Here is a 20,458-nt window from a genome sequence, read left to right on the forward strand (position 1 = left end):
AGAACCTCTTCTTTTTAGGGAACTTTTTGTTTCAAACCTCCATTTTTATTTTTAAGCCATTTCTAATCCTACTATCATAACAGCAAACCTTCCATTTACATATTATGTCAAATTTTTAATATTTGGTATGAATTATTGTCAAAGGGCTAAAATACCCAAACAATCACTTCTCTGTGCTCTTCTTTACTTAGCAATATATTTATCTTCTCTTGGAATTCTAAAGAGTTTGACATGATTATAAAGGCTTATTAATGGATCTTTCCCCCAGAAGTTGTTTCAAAATTTCTGCCACTGTTTCAGATCCAACCAGATTATTCAGATTTTAAAATTATTTATTCCCAAGGTTTAATTAGAAAATATTTTTATAAGAAAACACAGTTAGGCAGGAACAGAAACTGCCATCTAGGGGTGTCAATTTGAAATTTCCTGCAGAGAAGGTTCTGAGCTGGCTCTGTTTTGGAATGCCTTAATGTAGCTCATTAAGAGAACCTTGCCATGTTCTCTTCAAATTCCCTCTCTTTTAAGTAGGCTGAATTCTAGTTTTCTTTTCCTATTCTTTAACAAATAATTATTTTTAAGTTACATATAATTTTAAAACTCAATAAATGCTTTAGGAGTAGTTTAGTCTAGCCTCCGTGTTTGGCAGATGAGGAAATGAAAGGCTTAGAGCAGTCAGAGTAACATTTTCTTATTATCACACAGTTGGTAGCTGAGCCAGAGCCAGTGCCACCCAAACCAGGTCTAAGTCTAGTCTATCAAGTTGAAGTAGTTTGAACTGCCTTACAACAATTAAATAATTGAAGGCATAACCAACATCTAGCCTTAAGAGAGTTTAACATGTACCATGTATCTTTAGGACAGGACCCTGAATTCCTTTTTAACTACCTCTCCATTTCCACTGCCTGCCCTCAAAGATGTTTCTGAACGCCACCCAGTCTAAGAGACTTGTGTGAAACCCAGAAGAATGGGGGAATTACTGTCCAAGGACACAAAAGTAGAATGTTCTTTTTAAAGATTTAACCATGCACATTAAATGTAAATGCCAAAGCTCTTCAGATATGCTGAGAGTTAGTAGGACAGGTTAAATTTACTTCACATAGCCGCTGTGGGAAGCCCGTGAGTGCGTTCTGGTGAAGCTCCAGCCTTGCCAGGTGCTCCAGATGACCACTGATGCAGCACTTCTGGCTTAGGGCATCAATATCTCTGAGTTCGTTGGCTGAAAGATCTAGGGATGTAATATATTCTCTCTCAGAAGCCAGGGAAGAAGTGCTGTCTGAATGCCTCATATGGGATGGAAGTTTTGATGACCCTTTTGTCAAAAGCAGACAAACAATGGAAATATAAGTGGATAATTTAGCTGGGCAAATGTTTATTGATCACCTAATAATGTAGGCTCTATTCAAGGTACTGGAGATTCAGCAAAAACCAAACTATGGAAACCAAACCAGTGCCAGAGATGGAGAGTAAATAATAAATATTTAATCAAGCGGTCTTAGCAGTGTAAAAAAAAAAAAACAAAAACAACAGACCTGGAGAAAGGGATGAAGAGGGCATTATTGGGCCGAAACCGGTTTGGCTCAGTGGATAGAGCGTCGGCCTGCAGACTGAAAGGTCCCAGGTTCGATTCCGGTCAAGGGCATGTACCTGGGTTGAAGGCACATCCCCGATGGGGGATGTGCAGGAGGCGGCTGGTCAATGTTTCTCTCTCATCGATGTTTCTGACTCTCTATCTCTCTCCCTTCCTCTCTGTAAATAATCAATAAAATATATTTTTTAAAAAAAGAGGGCATTATTGGTAAGGGCATTATTTACATTTCAGATAAATAGTAGAAAAAAATACATGTCCTATATATACTGTATAAACGGTAAATTTTTAAATCTATTATAATTGGAAGGTTATATAAGATGAAATGGGCACTAAGAAATTTTGGGGGAAAAAACAGAAGAAATTTAACAAATATTATATTCTGCTCAAAATATCAACTGAGTTATGATTACTTTCAAATACTTACTGAGTGAATCATCTGAAGACAATATTTTTCTTTTTCGCTTCAGTAAGTCTTCTTGATCAAAAATGGGTCCCTATTAAACAAATAGACATTTACAGTACAATCACTGTCATTTTTTTTTTTCAGTGTCATTTTTTAAGAGCAAAGAGAACATTTCCTATCTGGTTTCCTTAGGAATCACTATAAGATTTCTATCTAAAGTATTCATGGGACCAGCGACACCATAAGACATTGAGCTAACATGGGCACATAGACATGGAGCTCTGAAAGAGGAAGAGGATAAAATCATAATGAAGTATACTTAGTACATAGAGGGTGGGGCCAAAGCAGGTTTATATTGTGAGTATGTGAAAACAGAGTTCATTCTTGTATTATTATTTTTTATTCATTATTGTATAATTTTCCATATGAACAACTGTAACCTACGTTTTTTGCCCCCACCCTGTATATGCCCCAAACATGCTTAAAAATCTACAAGTATAAACTAAAATTATATATATGTAAATGTAGATATATATTTATATTCCGATATGAAGTTTTCATACATCAGGAAATTTCTGCACCAATAGCTCCTAGCTTTTTTTTTTTTTTAATCAATAGCTCAATTATCAAGAGAATGTCAGTAACAAAACACACAACATAATCACAATTTAACTTACCAATGAACTGGAATGACTTTGCAAATTTGGTGAACAACGTTGCAAGGCAGGATCTCGGTAAAATTCTCCTACACTAATAGAACTTGACTTCTTTTTCACAAGAAATGAGCCTTCACTTCCTGTTTTTAAATAATAAATAAAGGCAAATAGAAAATGTTTACCCAATCATAAGATACTAATACCACATTTGACCATGAGATTAAAAAATATTTTCATTAATAGAAATCACCTAATTTCTATTGTAACATTTTAAAAATAGAAATAATAAACTATGTTTGTTTTTCATTTTCAAAATTCAGTTACACTTTTCTTCATCCATAAATATTTACTGAATGGTTGTCATAGACTAGACACTGAGTAAGTGTTGGGTAGAGATAAACTGGAAAAATAATCCAGGCCTCCTGAGCTCATAGTACAGTAGAAAAGAGCCAAGTGAAAAAAAGTAGTTATGTATACAATAATAAGTATGTGCATGTACAGCAAGCAGAGAAAGTTTATGTTCAAATCTGATCAAAACTATTCTGTTTCTCTAAATTTTTCTTAGAAATTTTTCAAACATTGTTTTCTAAACTGAAATCACACTTGAAATTATTTAATATTCAGCAATCTTGAATACATCTCTATTTACATTTCATATTTTATGGTTTCACATAATAACATTAAATAATGTTATTTATTCGGGTAAAATAACATTAAATAAACACATTGTATTTAGTTAGCAATACTGTTTTGAGAGAGAAGAGATAAAACTACTTTTAAAATTATGAATTTAAAAAATAAAGATCAATAAATAAATCATATTACTAGTGATATGTAATCTGAAGGCACTACTAAAAATTATGATTAATTATACTACTCTTTATCTTAAGAGAAAGCATAATCTTAAGTGTCAAAAAAATTATATAAAATCTATATATCCAGAAATCAACTTGACAATATTCTATATAAATTGTAAAACTGATACAAATACTTCCTACTTGATCAATTATTAAAATTTAATTCATCCTAAAATTTAAATGATCTTATGCTTAAGTATTTTAATAGACTTTGTAATTTAATCGTGTACATATCTTATAATTATTACATTTTGATAATTATCCCCCTTTATGTTTGTGAAACTTCTATTAGCATGCTGTTTATACAAGCATCTATACATTTTATAATTTATTTTATGTTAGCATTTATTTAAATGTTTTCCTTTATTTATAACTACTTAAGAAGAATTCTTCTTTCAGCCATGATAGAGACAAAAGCACAGATCTTAACCAACCCCCACAAACAAATGGAAAATTGGACAAAATATTTTAAACAACTGGTTTCAGACATTGGGCAAGGGACAGTGCCGGATTGTGTAGTCCTTGAATGAAGGAAACAAAATCTGTAAGCCTATGGTCACCCTGGCTTTCTGCCTCAGGGAAATTGGAAGGCCTGTGGCACAGTGAGAAGGAATTTAAACAAAGCTCAATGGCTTTCCTGAGATGAGATGAAGATGAACATTCAGGGAGACTTCCTTAGCTGAGAGTTTAGGGGCAGAATCCTGGAAAAAGAGCTCCAGTAACCTGCAAAGAGGTCTCCCACAGATCTGCACTGTAAGAAATGAAAAAGGAGTTCTACAGGAGGAAGGGAGGATACTAGATGTAAGTTGGATCAATATAAAAGGGTAAAATCATTTAAAAAAATTAAAACCCTTACTGTTACACACCCCATAACAGAGCTGCAAAATACATAAAGCATAAGCTGATCAAATTGAAAGAATGACCAAATCCACAATTTTTATTTCAACATTTCTTTCTCCAGTCAAGTAGAGAGAAAAATCTGTAATGATATGGGAGACTGAAAACACTACCAAGCAATCAGACATACTAATAGACTTAACTCCAGATCAGCCAAATATATATTCTTTTAAATTTCACATGGAGCATTCACCATGTTAAGCCATACAGTAGTTCAACAAATCATCTCAATAAATTTAAAAGGATGAAAAAATCATCAGAGTGTGTTCTCTGACCCAAAAATGTTAAATTGCACCCAATAAGAGAAAGTTATGTGGAAAATCTCCAAATATCTGGAAAATAAACACTCTTCCAAATGACCCATAAGTCAAACTAAAAACCACATAGCAATTAGAAAATTTTTAAAACCTACTCTTTGAACAATACCATAAAAAGAAAGGCAGTGACATGGCGAGCGGGCGTTGGGTGGCGGTGGGTAAGGAGGGGTGGGAATGGGAACATCTCTAATAGTGTGAACAATAAATAAACAAAACAAAAACTACTCATTACATACATGCACTCATTTAAGTTTAAAAAGTTAGCAAAAGATGTGAGCAGATATTTCCCAAAGAAAATACACGAATGGTCAATAAGAACATGAAAATATTGTTAATATCAATGGTGATCAAAATTCAATAATATTCATCCCAAATAAAAATTCAACCCAAATGAGCTAGAATTGTGCCTTCACTAGAATGGCTAAAACTAATTTGACTGACTCTATCAAGTGTTGTATGGTGACAAAGATGGAAAGCACCTAGAATTTTCATATATTGCTGGTGGGAGTATAATGTGGTACAACCACTTTGGAAAACAGCCAGACATAAAAGAGAACATACTGTATGATTCCATTTCTATGCAACTGGAGAAAATACTAATGCAATCTATAGGAATAGAAAGCAGATCAATGTTGCCAAGGACCAAGATCGGGGAACTATTTTAAGAAGAGGCAACAAGGACTTGTTGAATGATAGAAATGTTGTATAACTTGATAATAGTGATTATTAAATGGATGTAAAAATTTTTCAAAACCCATGAAAATATATACTTAAGTAGGTGCATTTCTTTTTATAATAATTATTTCTAAATAAAGTTTATTTTTAAAAATACTTGGACTTGAGACATGAGATCTTGGAATAATCCTTTCTTTTTGCCTTCTCAAATACCTTTATTCTATCACCCAAAGTTTACAATCACACTATGTTAATAAAAGAAAATACCTCACCCCATTTTTACCAAACTGTATTGCATTAAATGTCAGCCCAAATAACTATCATTATATATCTTGCTATGTCAATTTTTAAAAGTTATCTTGAGTGAGTTATTAAAAGATTAATATTATTCTTAATTCTAATAAAGGTAAATACATATTTTTAAGTACTTCCTATTTGCCAAGAACTCTCCCAGAGAGTTTATATATTTTTTTTATTTAATTCTTACCAAAAAATCCTAGAAGGTTGGCAAAACTACTTTTAATAAGGTTTACACAATCCAGAAAGGATATAGTCAATGATGGAACATGGAATCCAATTGCAGTCACCAACTAAAGGCAGTATCAAAACATTGTTAAGTGCAGAGATGAATTTTTTTACAGCCATTGCCTGAATTGGAGTTAGTAAGCACTAACTATTTTCAATAATGAACACATTTTCCTCAAGTTTTTCCAAATAAATTAAATCAGGATTTTGTCTCAATTCTCATTTTTCAATGTCAGTGTGCAAGGGTTTTAAAACATACAGGGAACTATTTTTTTATATATAATAAATACCTTCGCTATCTAGGTCATCACTTTGTCCAAACACACTGTCCACGTAGGACTCAGGAATGAAGGTCCATTGGTCAAATTTATCAAGTACTTGCTCAGAAAAATCCCCATCGCTGCCTGAGGCTGCTCCCTCTGCCACAGAACTTTTCATCTGGTATCTGAGGACCATTCTTGCTAGTATGGATCCTATATCTAAAAATAAAAAAGATACACCAGCAACTTAGACATCAACAACTAAACAAATGTAAACATATACCATACCAAAGCATATTCTCATATTTTTAGAAAATTGTTCATTCCTACTTCCAAAGTCACTTTAAAATTGTGATATTACAAGAAGTCAATGTTAATTTTCAAAAAAATCATACAAATTTATACAAAGCTTTGGTGGAGATAACAGAACTGAATATTTATGAAACTCACTTAACCTCAGAAAGGGCTTGGGCTGTGAAGCCAGACAAGCCTGTGCCCAAATCATAGTAAGGCCACCTGTGAATTGTATGACCTCCCTACATGTTAGTGTCTTCATTGCGGAAGTGAAGATGACAATATATACAACATAGGGTTACTGAAAAGATGAAATGATGCATATAAAATGTTTAACATAATGCCTAGGACAGAGAATATGCTCCATAAATGATATTCGTATTTTTACAAACTATTTGCTAAGTGTTTCATTCTATTGGGGAATTATGTGGAATTTCAAAGTTAACCTTATTAGTTGGCAGAGTCCTCATTGTCTACATAAAGCCTGGGAAATTTCTTCCAATACTGTAACACATGTATGTGACTCAGTTCAATAGTACCTGAAAAAATGTTTTAAAGCTATGAATCCAAAATGTTCTTTACTCAGACAAGCTGCCAAAGAAATCATGCTATATCCTCAAATCAATCAAGTAACATTATTATATATTTTTAAATTAGGTAAGACTTGTCATGGTAAAAAAAAAAATCCAAATTAAAAAATTTTAAATAACTTCATACAGAACATAGGGAATAAAGTAAATGGTAAATCTCCCTTCCTTTTTCTCCAATGAGCCTACAGTTCCTCTCTACCAAACACCAAAGCACCAAAGATTAAAGAAGTGAACAGGCTATTGCCATGAAACTGATTAAACTGATGAAACTAGGGATCTAATCATGACTTATTCATCTCCAAAGCCCCCAGAGGCAACCGGGGAGCCCATTTCTGTAGTATTTTTTCTGACATGTTCTTCTTCATATTCAAACATTTATGACTACAATATCACAATTGTGTGCTCACCTATAGTATACTAAAAACACTGTTTCAGTATACTGAAAGCACTGTTCTGGGCCTCTTTGTTTACTTAACAATACATTCTGTGTCCAAACATTTGAATTTGCTAGATTTATTTTTCCCAATGATTGCAAAGCACTGAATGGATGTTCCATAATAATTTGAATAGTTTCTTTTGGGGAATACTTACAATTTTTCCCTAAATTTTTGCTATTATAGATAACACTTTAATGTGCATCCTTGTACACGCATTTTTATGTACATTGAGAATTTCTGTATCAGAGATTCCTATTAGAATATTGCTGGGTAAAAATTCTAATGGATATGGACAAATTATTCTCAAAATAAGGTGCAGGGAAAGGGGGGTCGGTAAAAGGACCATCCACCCACACTTCATAGGGGCAGGAACGTTTTCTTCTGAAAAGTGCTATGGTGCTGAGGCAGGAAGAATGAAGAGTTGGCCAGGTGAGAGAGAAGGTAAGGGAGTTAGGTGGAGAGAGTAACACTGGGAAAAGCCTGGAAGAGTATAGGAAGCATTTAAGAAGCTGAGGGAAACTCAGCCAGATGGGGTCTTCTAGGTCCCATCAGGAAGTTGGAGACCTTGACTATGCAGAAGCACCAACATGCACGGATGGATCCTTCAGCAGCATGCAGCTATCTCTGGGAAGGAGAGGAAAAATCAGACTGTTGGGCTGATGAGGAATGGGGTTTGGTCTGGTGAGTGTGTCAGAAAAAGACAGTAGAGAGAACATGTTATTAACAAGAAAATCCTTAAAGTGAAGAGTCAGAGTCCCACCATTGCGGGGAGGGGAGTGAGCATGGGGGTAAGGTCACAGAGGAAAAGCTGGGAGGTCACGCTTTAAAATACTGTCATACTTTAAACAATAAAGATTTTTTTTAAAAAGAAAAATACTGAAAAAAATACACTTAGTGTGAGTAAATGAGAGACAGCTAAAAAGACAAATGTTAAAGAGGTTCATGATAACTTGTCATCATTATACTTAATATATACAAAATATATATTAACTTGAAAATATGGAGAGAATATATCCTTAATTAAAATACACAGTAAATATTGGAGGAGGTCATCAAAAGGACATTACTGCTGGTGGATCCATGAGCTGGACGGGGCCATCGGAAGCCCCTCCCCTCTCGCCATCCTTGGATTTCACATCCTGCCCATCCTGCCCACAGCGAGAGCTTCCCACAGATGTAGCCTTTGAGAGAGTAGGTGTTGTTGAGACCACCTGGACTGCATACGTGACTGAAACCAGGTCAGACCTGTACATAACCTTTAAGATTCTGGCAGGTGGGTGTGGAGATTTACTCATCTTGCAGTTGCCCAGACAAGCCTCGTATGTTAAGTTCCCTTGTTCATTAAACCTGCCAGGGATCAATCTTGGTAGTCTGCCTCTTTCCTCCGTCTCTCCTTGGCCTCCAGGTATGGAGCCAGTGTCAGATTTCAGCCGGGAACATCCCAAGGCAGTACCCTAACACTCAGAGATGCATTTTCTTGGCAGTTATGGCCTTACCTAGAGTTAGAAGTATTGACTAGTTCCAATAATGAACACAATATTGGAACCAATAGTATGTTAACTTGAAAATGAAAGTATATATGTTACTACATATACATTTAGATGCATATGTATATATAAACAAATAAAAAGTATAGGGGAAATCTACATCATTGCCTATAAGGGATAAGTTATTATTTTCTTCCTTATGATTGTTTCCCTATCTTTAAAATGAGTATGAATTACTTTTATAATAAAAATTAAATATATAAAAAAAGTCCTGGCTGGTGGGGCTCAGTTGGTTGAAGTGTCGTCTGGTGCACTGAAGGATCTCGCGTTCGATTCCCAATCAGGGTACACACCGAGACTGCGGGTTCCATCCTTGGTCAGGGCATGTACGGGAGGCAACGGATCAATGCTTCTCTCTCACATCAATGTTTCACCTCTCTTTCTATCTCCCTCTCTCTCTCTCTCTCCCCCCTTCTTCTCTCTCTGAAATCAATTAAAATTTTTTAAAAATAAAAGTAAATAAAATATATTAAAAAGAAAAGTAACCCCTCAGAAAGATCCCACAGTCTTACACTATCTTTATAAAATATGCATTTGCTGGGTCATAAGAAACTTAAATATAACATCACTTTCAAGCATTTCATGACAAGAAAAAGATACCCAAACCCTTACAATATTTTTGGCTTACGTTGCACCAATCTAGAAGAAAAACTAAAAGATTAGTGACAAAAAAAAAAAATACAACTAAAAATAAGACATACGAAGTGTTCCTTTTAATACCTACTTATTTCTTTTCTTGAATTGCATGTCTTGTCTGGAAATAAAGGACCAAGCCAAGAAGGTTCGATTTTCCCGATACAAAATCCTCCGAGGCATATGCTGTTATTGGCCAGATCCAGGGCAAGCCTCTTTAGGAGCAAACTGATGACCTGGCTGTCGCCTTTCCTGATGCTTATGGCCAGCGCTTTCCGTACGTCTTGTTCACGGGACCCACTATTCAGTAACAGTTCCACCAGTTTAGGACTGCTTGCTTTTTCACACACCTATTAAGGAAAAAAGTATACATATAAGCTTACGAAAAGCCTGTACCTCTTCCCTTTGGGAGACTGGGACATTGAAGCTGGTGTCATTTTTCTCCACACTCTTAAATTTAGATAGAAACAAAATAAAACAAGGCAAAACCCATTCTTGAAATAGACTAGGAAAATCAATAAGATTAGCACCATCCCTATCAAAGAAGCATAAATCAAATAATCTGCCACATGGAAGTCAGTTATCATGAGAGAGGCAGTATAATATGGAAGCTCATGAACGTGAAGTTACGCAAGTGCAAGTGAGGCTTACACTTTTTGGGCATCTGTTTCTTCATTGGAAGACGTCTGGCATACCAGTGCCTCAGCACAGTAAATGCTTACTGCCCCTCTTCGTTTGTAACAGAATATAAATATTATAATGTTCGTTAAGGCCGTGTGCAAAAGACAGACATCACTCATTTCTGGTTTTCCTGAACTCCTATGGACAAGAATCTGAATTATCACACAGGGATATATCTTGTCTCTCAGCTTTCCACCTTCCTTCGAGTGTTGCATTTTCAGAGCTGTGTTCAGGTGGGTCAGCTCACTCGTGCTACAAAAGCTAGTGTCCCCTGTAAGCAGAGAGAAGCCTACACTGCCTGAAGCACAGCACACTGGCCCTCCTCAGGAACAGCTTCTCTAAGGCATGGAATGGAGTGTTTGACAAATAGAAGTTCAAAGTCACAGACAGTGGAAATATTATATGTCAGATACTGTGCTGAATCCTGTCCAGACAGGATCTATAATCCTTACAATAACACATATGTAATACCTTAATCAATAAAGAAAAAAATAAAATAAACAAAAATAAAATAAAGTAAAACCCTATGCTACAGAAATGATTACCCATTTTATAGTTTAATATTTAGAAAACATGTGTGATTTGTCCAAACCCTTAGAGATAGTTGATAAGAGATTTGGAGTTGAAGTCAAATCTTCTGGCTCCAAAGCCTGTGCACCTTTCACTACCCAAAATTAAGGACAAAGAAAAGAAAAGGGAAGAAGAGAAAAGAAAAGAAGACCCTAAGATCCAAGGTACCAGGTCAGCAGTCTCCAGCATCACCCACCTTCAACATATTCTCCCTAGAGCCACTAAAGTACCTTTCTACTGTGGATATGACCAAGTACGGTCCAATTTAAAAATCTTCTAAAACCCCTCTGCTCCAGGATATTCCCCCAAACACCACTTACAATTTTTCAAATCTCATTACCTCCATTTATGCTATTTCTATTGCCTAAGTGTCTCAACTAAACTCTTCACCGACAAAATGAACAAAAAGAGGTTCGTTCTTCAAGGAAAGCTTCAAAGTCTCTTGCACAGTGAGTTCTTGCTGTCAACCTCCCAGGCCACACACTCCCTTCCTCCTCCAGGCTCCCATCTCACTTTGTTTCACATAGTACTTAGCACACTGAACCAGACATGCCCATCTGTTTTATAACTAGAACGAAAGGCATGAATGCTATTGTAATTCAATTTGTACCTCTGTAGCCTAGTGCAATGCCTAAGAATATATGTAATTTAACTAGAAAAATTACTAAAATCCTCTTTAAGGGCCCATAGGGAATTTGGGTAAAAGGGAGTGAGGGAGGGAGAGAAGGGCCAAAAAACTCAATTACAAATGTCTTTTCTTGCAGCCCAGCCAACTTTTATCTCTACTTTATGGCACTTACTGCTCACTTTGTATTAAGATGATTTATGTTTTATTCTCTCTCCTCTCACAATATCCACTTAGAAAAAAATAAACATCTTGAAACAGGTAACCCCTTTCATATTTTTTACTAATTATCTAGCACTGTGCTTTCCACATAGAAGGTGCTCAATACATTTTTGTAGGGATATTGTCCTTGGGGGACCCAAACAATCCACACTGACTTTATGCACATGGTGCCAGGAAGAAAGAGATATATAAGAAAGTGTAGCCCTAACCAGTTTGGCTCAGTGGATAGAGCGTCGGCCTGCGGACTGAAAGGTCCCGGGTTCGATTCCGGTCAAGGGCATGTACCTTAGTTGCGGGCACATCCCCAGTAGCAGGTGTGCAGGAGGCAGCTGATCGATGTTTCTCTCTCATCGATGTTTCTAACTCTCTATCCCTCTCCCTTCCTCTCTGTAAAAAAATCAATAAAATATATATATAAAAAAAGAAAGTATATTAGACAAAAGAAAATTATAAAAGTAATTTCAACTTCATGAGAGGAACAAGTACTGCTCATAAATACAGTTTTACATTTAAATAATAATTTAAGATAATTTATAATATGATCAGTTTTTAAAAGTATAATTTATTATCTTTTGAAATCTTCTATCTCCTCTTCTAATTTATAATTAATGCAGCCAGCAATCCAAACCAAATATTTGAAATAAGCATTTGAGAATGAATGAACAACCCAGCAACACGACTACCATGAATCTGCTGCGTAGACAAGAGATTAAAGCAGCAGACAGATGTATTGAGGCCTTGGATGCATTTGCATCACCAGCTCACAATGCAACAAGCTCAGAAACACAGAGGTGATTACAACACTAGAGAAAAAAAAGGTGGCTCTTCAAAGTGAGTCGGATTATCATGGAAACGTCTACAATGTTGTACAGCAAGTTTAAGAACACATTTTTGGCTGGTGAAGGAGATTCTGTAATAACACGAGTGGTGAATAAATCTCTTGCCAAACAAAGACAGCACGAGGAAGGAAATAAAACCAAAGATCCAGGGAAGAAAAGATCCAGGGAACAAAGTCTCGAAAAGGAGCAAAAAGGCTCAAAGACTCTACATGGAGGATCTGATGCTTAAGACAGAAATCAACCACAACATAATGGAGACAGCAACGAAGAAGGCAGAGCCGAGGCGGCGGTAAGAAAAAGCCATCCAGTGCAGAGAGAGACTGAAATATCTCCGCAGGACTCCATGCTAGATAAGGAGGTGGACACACCTGGAACATAAAAAACATTTGAGAAGTATGTAATAGTTTTAATTTGAAATATTCACTGTTGAAAATTTTAAATTTTTATAAACATCGGTTTTGATGTTTAAAACTTGTTTGAGGGATAAAAATCCCGTGGTCTTTGTTTCAAAGGAAACACTGCTTACCTGTACTTGTGCAGGAGTAACAGCTACATTATACAGTAAATGTGGGGGAAATCCATTTAGGAAATGCTGAACTGCTTCTGAGACAGTGGTTGTAGAATATTCTCAATTAGTGTGTGTATGCTCATGTGTACTTGATAATAGAAAAAAGTTACATATTTAAAATGACTACTTAAATAAACCTTTCCTCTTTTCCCAACTATCATGAGCTTTGTGCATTGTTTTTACAGACCTTGAATTTATCAGACTGTCTTTCCACTGTTGGTGGGTTTTGTAGAAGTTATGCATTTTTACGATAGCTAAATGCTACTTCAATATAATTCCTCCCTTCTTCTCCCTAAAGTTAATCTTACCATGGTCTACATTGTGCTAAATCATCCTGGTGCTTTGTAACAATATGTGGTCTCTATGCCTTTTTATATGATATCCAAACTGTTCTACAAACAAATGGGGTGTAACAAAACCCATGTTAACTTTAGAGGGTAATTTAGTTCCGTGGCTAGGAATTCAGTGAAGCCGCATGCCTTCCCTGCAGAGAGCAGAGTGGGTGTATTTGGGGATGAACCTGGCTCTAGGGTTCAGCCACCTCAGATCCTTTACAGGCACTAGCAGCTGAAACTGAAAACTAAATGATGAAAGTTCATTTTTGGTGCATGGAACAACCCTCAACCAACTAAGCCACACCTGCCAGGGTAAAAGTTAAGTTTTTGAGATATTGCTGAATTTTTAGAAAATCTTTATTGTTGAAAATATTACGTATGTCTCCCTTTTTCTCCCATTGACCCCCTTATAGCCTGTCCCCGACCCCACCCCAAACCTCCACCATCCTATTGTCTGTGTCCATGGATTATGCGTATTATGCATACAAGTTCTTTGGTTGATCTCTTCCCACCCATCCACACCTGCCTTTCTCATTAACAAAGTCATGCCCTAACCGGATTGGCTCAGTGGATACAGCGTTGGCCTGGGGACTAAAGGGTCCCAGGTTCGATTCCAGTCAAGGGCATGTACCTTGGTTGTGGGCACATCCCCAGTGGGGAGTGTGAAGGAGGCAGCTGATCGATGTTTCTCTCTCATCGATGTTTCTAGCTCTTATCCCTCTCCCTTCCTCTCTGTAAAAAACCAATAAAATATATTTTTAAATGAATATGTCACTAAGTAGTATTTTTTTAATTGGAGAACAATCCATGATACTTATGCAATAAATCAAGGTAAATACCATATAACAAAACTAACCTATGTGAAAACATGGCTATATCAGAGGGGATTTTTATTTCTGTGTGGTTCACATGATAGGATTGCAAAGAGTGGGAACATTTGTTGCTCTGAGGCAAGAAGACAAAGGAGTGGTTTTTGATATTCACAAATATGGACTAAATCAGGGTGAACCAAGGTTTACACACAGAACTTAAGGATCACTTAACAGATGGCATTTCTAAGATCATTTGATCGGTCAGTTGGTAGTTCTTAGTAGTTCTTTGAAACTATCAATATGGGAAAGGGGCTTTTAACACTTCAGTGTTTGCATGTGCCGTGCATTGTGTGTTTTGACTTCTCGGATAATTGTTTTCATCTATAGATACGTTTTTTATCATCAATTATTAACTTATTTCAGTAATTGGAGTTTCACTGTTTTGAAGGAACTCTTGCTATTACATCTGTTTGGTCTTTAGCACAATCAAAATTTGTACAGATTATTCTAGTTAAGCCGTAAGTGTCAACATGTAAACTTGTTTTGATTAAAGAATTTTTCTGTCAAACTCAAAAAAAAAAAAAAAATTAAACCTGACACTCTGGAGGCACTACTTACCAGGAGAAGTGTTACCAGGCAATTCACCTAACCTCTCTGTGCCTCAGTTCCTGCCCAAACAAGGGGGATAACTGGGACCCTTCCTAAGGATGTGATGAGGATTAAATCGTGGAAAGAACACAGAGCGGTGCCCAGGTGGTCATGAATACCACAAAAGTGTGTGTACTTTTATTCAGACTTCATTATACTTGTTCTTCCCACCATGATTTGAAGAGTTTTATCTTCAGGTCTCCATTCATGCATTTTCATACCCAGAATTAATCTTCCATATTCTTCTCTATCAATCATGCCCATCCTATATAATAAAAGGCTAATATGCAAATTGGCCGAATGGTGGGAGGACTGGTCACTATAACGTACACTGACTACCAGGGGGCAGATGCTCAACGCAGGAGCTGCCCCCTGTTGGTCAGTGCTCTCTCACAGGGGGAGCGCTGCTCAGCCACAAGCCAGATTCACGGCTGGCAAGTGCAGTGGTGGTGGTGGGAGCCTCTCCCGCCTCCACAGAAGCACTAAGGACTCCTCGGGGGTCCCGGACTGGGAAAGGGAGCAGGCCGGACTGAGGGACCACCCCCTACCCCCCCCCCCACAGTGCATGAATGTCGTGCACTGGGCTTCTAGTTACAACATAAAATCTCCTCAGAAAGCCTAATAAGAATCACTCACCATTGCTCTGACTAGTCCTTAAATATGCAGCATTGCCAAATAAATAAACAGCCTTGATTATCTTATTTTGCACTAGTACATAATAAGGTATGCTCAATCAATCTACCCACATATTTAATCACAATTTATTATTTGATAGGCTAAAAAATTTGACAACTAGGACAAATTCTTTAAAGTTAATACACTCATCCACTTAAAGATCTGATTTTTTTTTTTTAAAAAAGATAATACATAAGCAATTAAGTTTAAAAGAACATGGGAAGAAAAATAAAAAGCTTTTTTATAGAAAGAGTTGGATAAATTGAGAGACAAGTACAATGCACTTCTGATGGAAAATGTAGAGTACCTGCACTCAGGTGCTTTTAGGTATGTTGTTTCCCAATGAAAAAAAAATGAAGCGGAAGATTCTTCTAAGTTCTTGGAATACCCAAAAACATTAATGCAGTGATCTGCACATATCAGAAAAGATACACAATAAAAACATTAAGTTATTGAGGGGGATGATTTAATTACCTTTAAAATAGAGAAGCAACTCTTTTTAATGTTGCTAGCTTTAAAATTTTTGACTAAATTTGATTATTTGGTTTTAATGCATAAATTAATTATGCATGAAAATGAGTAACAGGTTTAGTTTTCTTTTATGCAGATTGCTAATTAGTATTAACTTAATCTCACAGTTGAAAAAACTGATTTGAATCCATAGGCAAGTGAGAAATTAAATAAAGACTTTAAAGATAAATTATTAGAAAACAATACTCTGCCGGTCATCTAATAATATATATTAAATCATTACATAATTGCTTTGGTAGAATTGTTTATTAAATTTCTAGAAAATATACATGATACTACCTGAATGCTATCAGAGACTCCAAAATTTATACCACACACACAGACTTTTAAAAACATGCAATGCACTTTACTAAATACTTACTGAATCATACTGAGAACTGGACATTGTGATTAATTACCCGCCTGGCACTTAGTTAAGGAGTTTCATCCCCTCCCTAACTTCAGGGAAAAATCCCTACCTGGGGAAACAACCTTTCTCAGAGACCTTGGTTAAAACACACAGCGCTAAGGGGAGCAAACATATTAAGAACAGTATGCTATATATGCCAGGTCCCTTGAAACAGCAAGCATGGACCGGCTCCCGGCATACTTTCAGACAACTCACAAGAGATACAAGAGGTGTACATAAATTGTCATGGACTTCAGAAGAAGTAAGTCTTTATTTTGTCTGGAGGTCGGGGAGTGTGAGGAGGGCTTTATCCAGGAAAGAGAATTTCCATTAGAAATTTAAGGAAAGTAGAACAATTAAATAGATGTGTCTGCTCAGTGCAGGAGGGAAGGGAGAGAAGGAAGGCAGGACCACAGTGCTACACAACTGCGGGGGAGCAATTGCAGGGGATGTGAACGAGGCCCCTGAGGTGTTCGGTACCAGCCTACATGGCCACATGCAATAACCTTGAGGGGGGAACTTTCTAGGCAAAGAAATACAAAATGAAGACAAAATGGTTGAAAAATGATCAATACCAAATAAAGCCATGGGTTGAGGGAGTGTGGCTGCTGAACGATGTGTACAGAGATGCACAGGAGAACATCTGAAAAGTTACTAATCAACCTAACAAAGTAGGCAGACAAGTAAAATGAAGGATCCGACAACAATGCCTAAGGACCCTATTACCTCTGAAATTCCACAAACGAAACTCCTGTTACAAATCACAAGGAGTTTGCAATAAACTGGCCAATTCTGCAGTAAGGAATAATGGGATGTAAGTTAGAGCTATACAGTGGCAGCGTCAACAGAATTAAACAAGGGTCGTCTTGAAAGTTTACCTGACAAATTAAAGAAGTTCCCTCCTTTGCTCGATTGGCGTCTGCTCCCAACAGAAGCAAGCATTCAACCATGATGCTGTTATTCTGATCGCATGCTCTCTCTAGCATCACACCTTTTAACTCATCATCCATGGCTAATTTTGCAAAGCACTTGCAACAAAGGTTTAGAAACTAAAAAGAATGGAAATAAGGATTAGAGTTGGCTAAATACATGACAGTTAGCACACAGGGGAGGAACTTGGTACCTGTTGATCCTTCTGTTCCATGAGACTGGAGGACATCTGATGGAATATTACTGAGTCAAAGGAATAATGCACCAACAGCTTGGAAAAAGACTCTGAGCATTCTAGCACAGTCAAGACTGTCTGAAATCCCTGCAAGTGTGATCAAAAATAATAATGGAAACATAAGCAATTATGAGCAAAAAAAGAATAAATAAATAATATTAAAAAGCGTGTATTTGATACTAAAAACCTGAGTTGTTCGCTAAACTAAGTAGATATATTTTTTGGGTGTGGACTTTAAAGCTACAAATCTTGAAATAATCCTATAAATACACCTTGCTCTCTCATTACTAAGAAACAGAGCAGGCACACAGAAAATAAAATGCTAACAAACTGTTGTCTAGCAAAGCAGGAAAAACTCCTAATTCACTAATATTTAGCTTTTAAAGATTCCTGACTGAAGCTATTGCTACACGATGCAAGCCAGGTATTCATCGGGGTGGAAACATCACAGGCTGCAGTGTTGCAGACCCAAATAGGCCAGTAAAGTTATGTTTTTATTATGAGGTTGCAATTGGTTTATAGATATTGGTTTTGTAGCATTTCCCCCCAACATTTTGCACTTTCTTCTAAAATTTTAACCTCAGAGACAAATGTGAGCCCTTGGATCTCATTCACATTCAGTGTATTTGAGAGAAGCTCTCAAGGCACTCTGACGTTTACATCCTTGAAGCAAATTATTTAGAAAGAACTGATCAGTCACGCCATTACTTTTTAGGACCACCTAAGCATATTTCCAAGAGTTCTGGGCTCTCCACCCAGGTGAGATTTGAAGGAAAGAATGAACTTTTTTGTCTTTTCTATTACTTAGTGTGAGTAAACTCACCAAAGATCAGCTTAACTTTTTAGATGTTTAACATCTTTCAATTTCATATATTAATAAGATCATCAAAATATTAAAATAATTATTTTGAGCACTTAAGATGCTGAGTTCCTATAAATAATTCCTAATATTTGATAAGAGGCATAATCTTAATTTATGCAGGTCTAGGGACATATGGTCCACCCACCTCTATAGCAGAGGTCCCTGCAAACTCAAATGCAGCGGCAAAGCAGGTAATGCGAAGGAATGTGTAGAAGGCACCTAGTTCAAATTAAAAACACATAAACACTGAACCCGCCAAATAAAGTATGTTGGCAGGTTGAATGCATAAGGTCAATAGTTTGCAACCTCTACTATAGAGATCCTAGAATTTATGCCCAGATGACTTCACACTGAGAGTCCCATACCTGCACAAAACCATATACTTCCCCTTGGATTACTTTTAACCAATTCTGCCTTGGCGTTAAGCAGTCTCAGTAGAGACACATTATAAAGAGCATATTTATAAAGCACATTGTTGTTTGTCATCTAAGAATATTGTGTGTTCAGCAGCACTTTATAATTGAAAACTTTATATCCATTATCTCATTTACTAATAATGTCTCTGCAAAGGTTAGAGCCGAGACATTTTTATTCCTGGTCAATGCTTCCATTTGTGAAACTATTTGCTGAGCATGGTTTATGAAAGTTGTGAACTCCATTACTGAAAACCACAACCAGGGCAGAAATCTTAAAGAAACTATTTGTTTTCCCAACATTCGAAAGGTGGGGGGCGGGGGGAACTTGAAAGAATATATTTCTTAAATTTTGCCTTAATTAACCCTAAGGCAGTATCTTGGAGTCCTCATAAAAACAGTGATTGATTATATATCATATTTTAAATGTTGCTTGATTAAATTTTTTTTTAATATTGTTTCACTGCAAGAAAAAATTCAAGGAGCAAAAATACTACAGGTAAGCAGCCCACAACAAAACACAGAGAATGACAAACTTCAGAATAATTATAACTTCTATTTATACAAACTCTAAGCAAATGCAGCTCAGCTACCTAGAATCTCTTTAGCACACTCTCTGCTCTTCATGGAAAAGACAAATGGCAAATAAGCAAGCTGATCTTGGAGATTTAATGAAGAAACATAGGATCTTTAGAGATTCAATCCAATTCTCTTCCCTTTCTATAATTAAAATATTACAAAATGATAGATGGTTTTCAATTAACTAGAATATCTCCACTAAGTGGGAATTATACCAACAGCTCTGAAAGAGAAATCTGCACAAGATCAAATTCCCTTCAAGATAATGCACATACTTTAGTCTGTAATTCAGTAATATCTTTAAATCGTTGCAAACTGGAAACCAGAATTTTTGCCAGCAGATTCTCAATTCCTAGGATTAAATTCTTCTTTGTAATCAAGCATCCTATAAGACTTAAACCCAGACGCTGAATTTCTAGAAGAAAGGGGGAAAATAAACAATATTAAGTGTTTTAAATCTCAAAACTAAAGAAAAAACTTTAAAGACACCCCACCAGCAGCTAAAGGCCTATAAAAATCTACTCTAAACCCTGCGTTCAAATTGTACCAACCTTGGTCATCCGGATACATCTTCAGTGTTTGCAGCACCGATTCAATAGCACCTTCCAGAGATAACACCTCTAAGGCATCAGGGAAACGTGCTATAGAAGAAATTACTTTTAATCCACATTTCTGAATCCCAGGATTTCCAATGAACTAAAATCAAAAGGACAATTCAAAATATTTGCTTTTAAAAATGAGTCCTTAGTACTTATTTTAGTTAATGCCAGTTATAGACTGATCAAATATAAAGTATTTAAATAAAGATTAATATCCTTGATTCTGTCTCATACTAATAATTACTATTATTCGTTATTAAGGTTAAA

At 36.2% G+C, this 20,458-nt stretch overlaps 1 protein-coding gene across 6 annotated transcripts in view; it reads right to left on the reverse strand.

Moving 5' to 3' along the window:
- Nucleotides 1-20,458, reverse strand: part of LRRK2 (leucine rich repeat kinase 2) — a 122,357-nt gene that overhangs the window by 57,271 nt on the left and 44,628 nt on the right. For 5 of the 6 annotated variants that reach the window (XM_036297038.1, XM_036297041.1, XM_036297042.1 and 2 more), the window contains 9 exons: nucleotides 20,144-20,288; nucleotides 19,868-20,007; nucleotides 17,697-17,825; nucleotides 17,452-17,622; nucleotides 9,771-10,029; nucleotides 6,209-6,397; nucleotides 2,669-2,787; nucleotides 2,013-2,082; nucleotides 1,092-1,309 (listed from right to left, as the gene is read on the reverse strand). In XM_036297038.1, the coding sequence (XP_036152931.1) occupies nucleotides 1,092-1,309; nucleotides 2,013-2,082; nucleotides 2,669-2,787; nucleotides 6,209-6,397; nucleotides 9,771-10,029; nucleotides 17,452-17,622; nucleotides 17,697-17,825; nucleotides 19,868-20,007; nucleotides 20,144-20,288 (1,440 nt within the window). The remainder of the gene's footprint in view (nucleotides 1-1,091; nucleotides 1,310-2,012; nucleotides 2,083-2,668; nucleotides 2,788-6,208; nucleotides 6,398-9,770; nucleotides 10,030-17,451; nucleotides 17,623-17,696; nucleotides 17,826-19,867; nucleotides 20,008-20,143; nucleotides 20,289-20,458) is intronic. The other variant, XM_036297040.1, reaches the window with a different exon arrangement.

The sequence above is a fragment of the Myotis myotis genome, unplaced genomic scaffold (genome assembly GCF_014108235.1).
Source record: "Myotis myotis isolate mMyoMyo1 unplaced genomic scaffold, mMyoMyo1.p scaffold_m19_p_3, whole genome shotgun sequence".
Taxonomy (NCBI): domain Eukaryota; kingdom Metazoa; phylum Chordata; class Mammalia; order Chiroptera; family Vespertilionidae; genus Myotis; species Myotis myotis.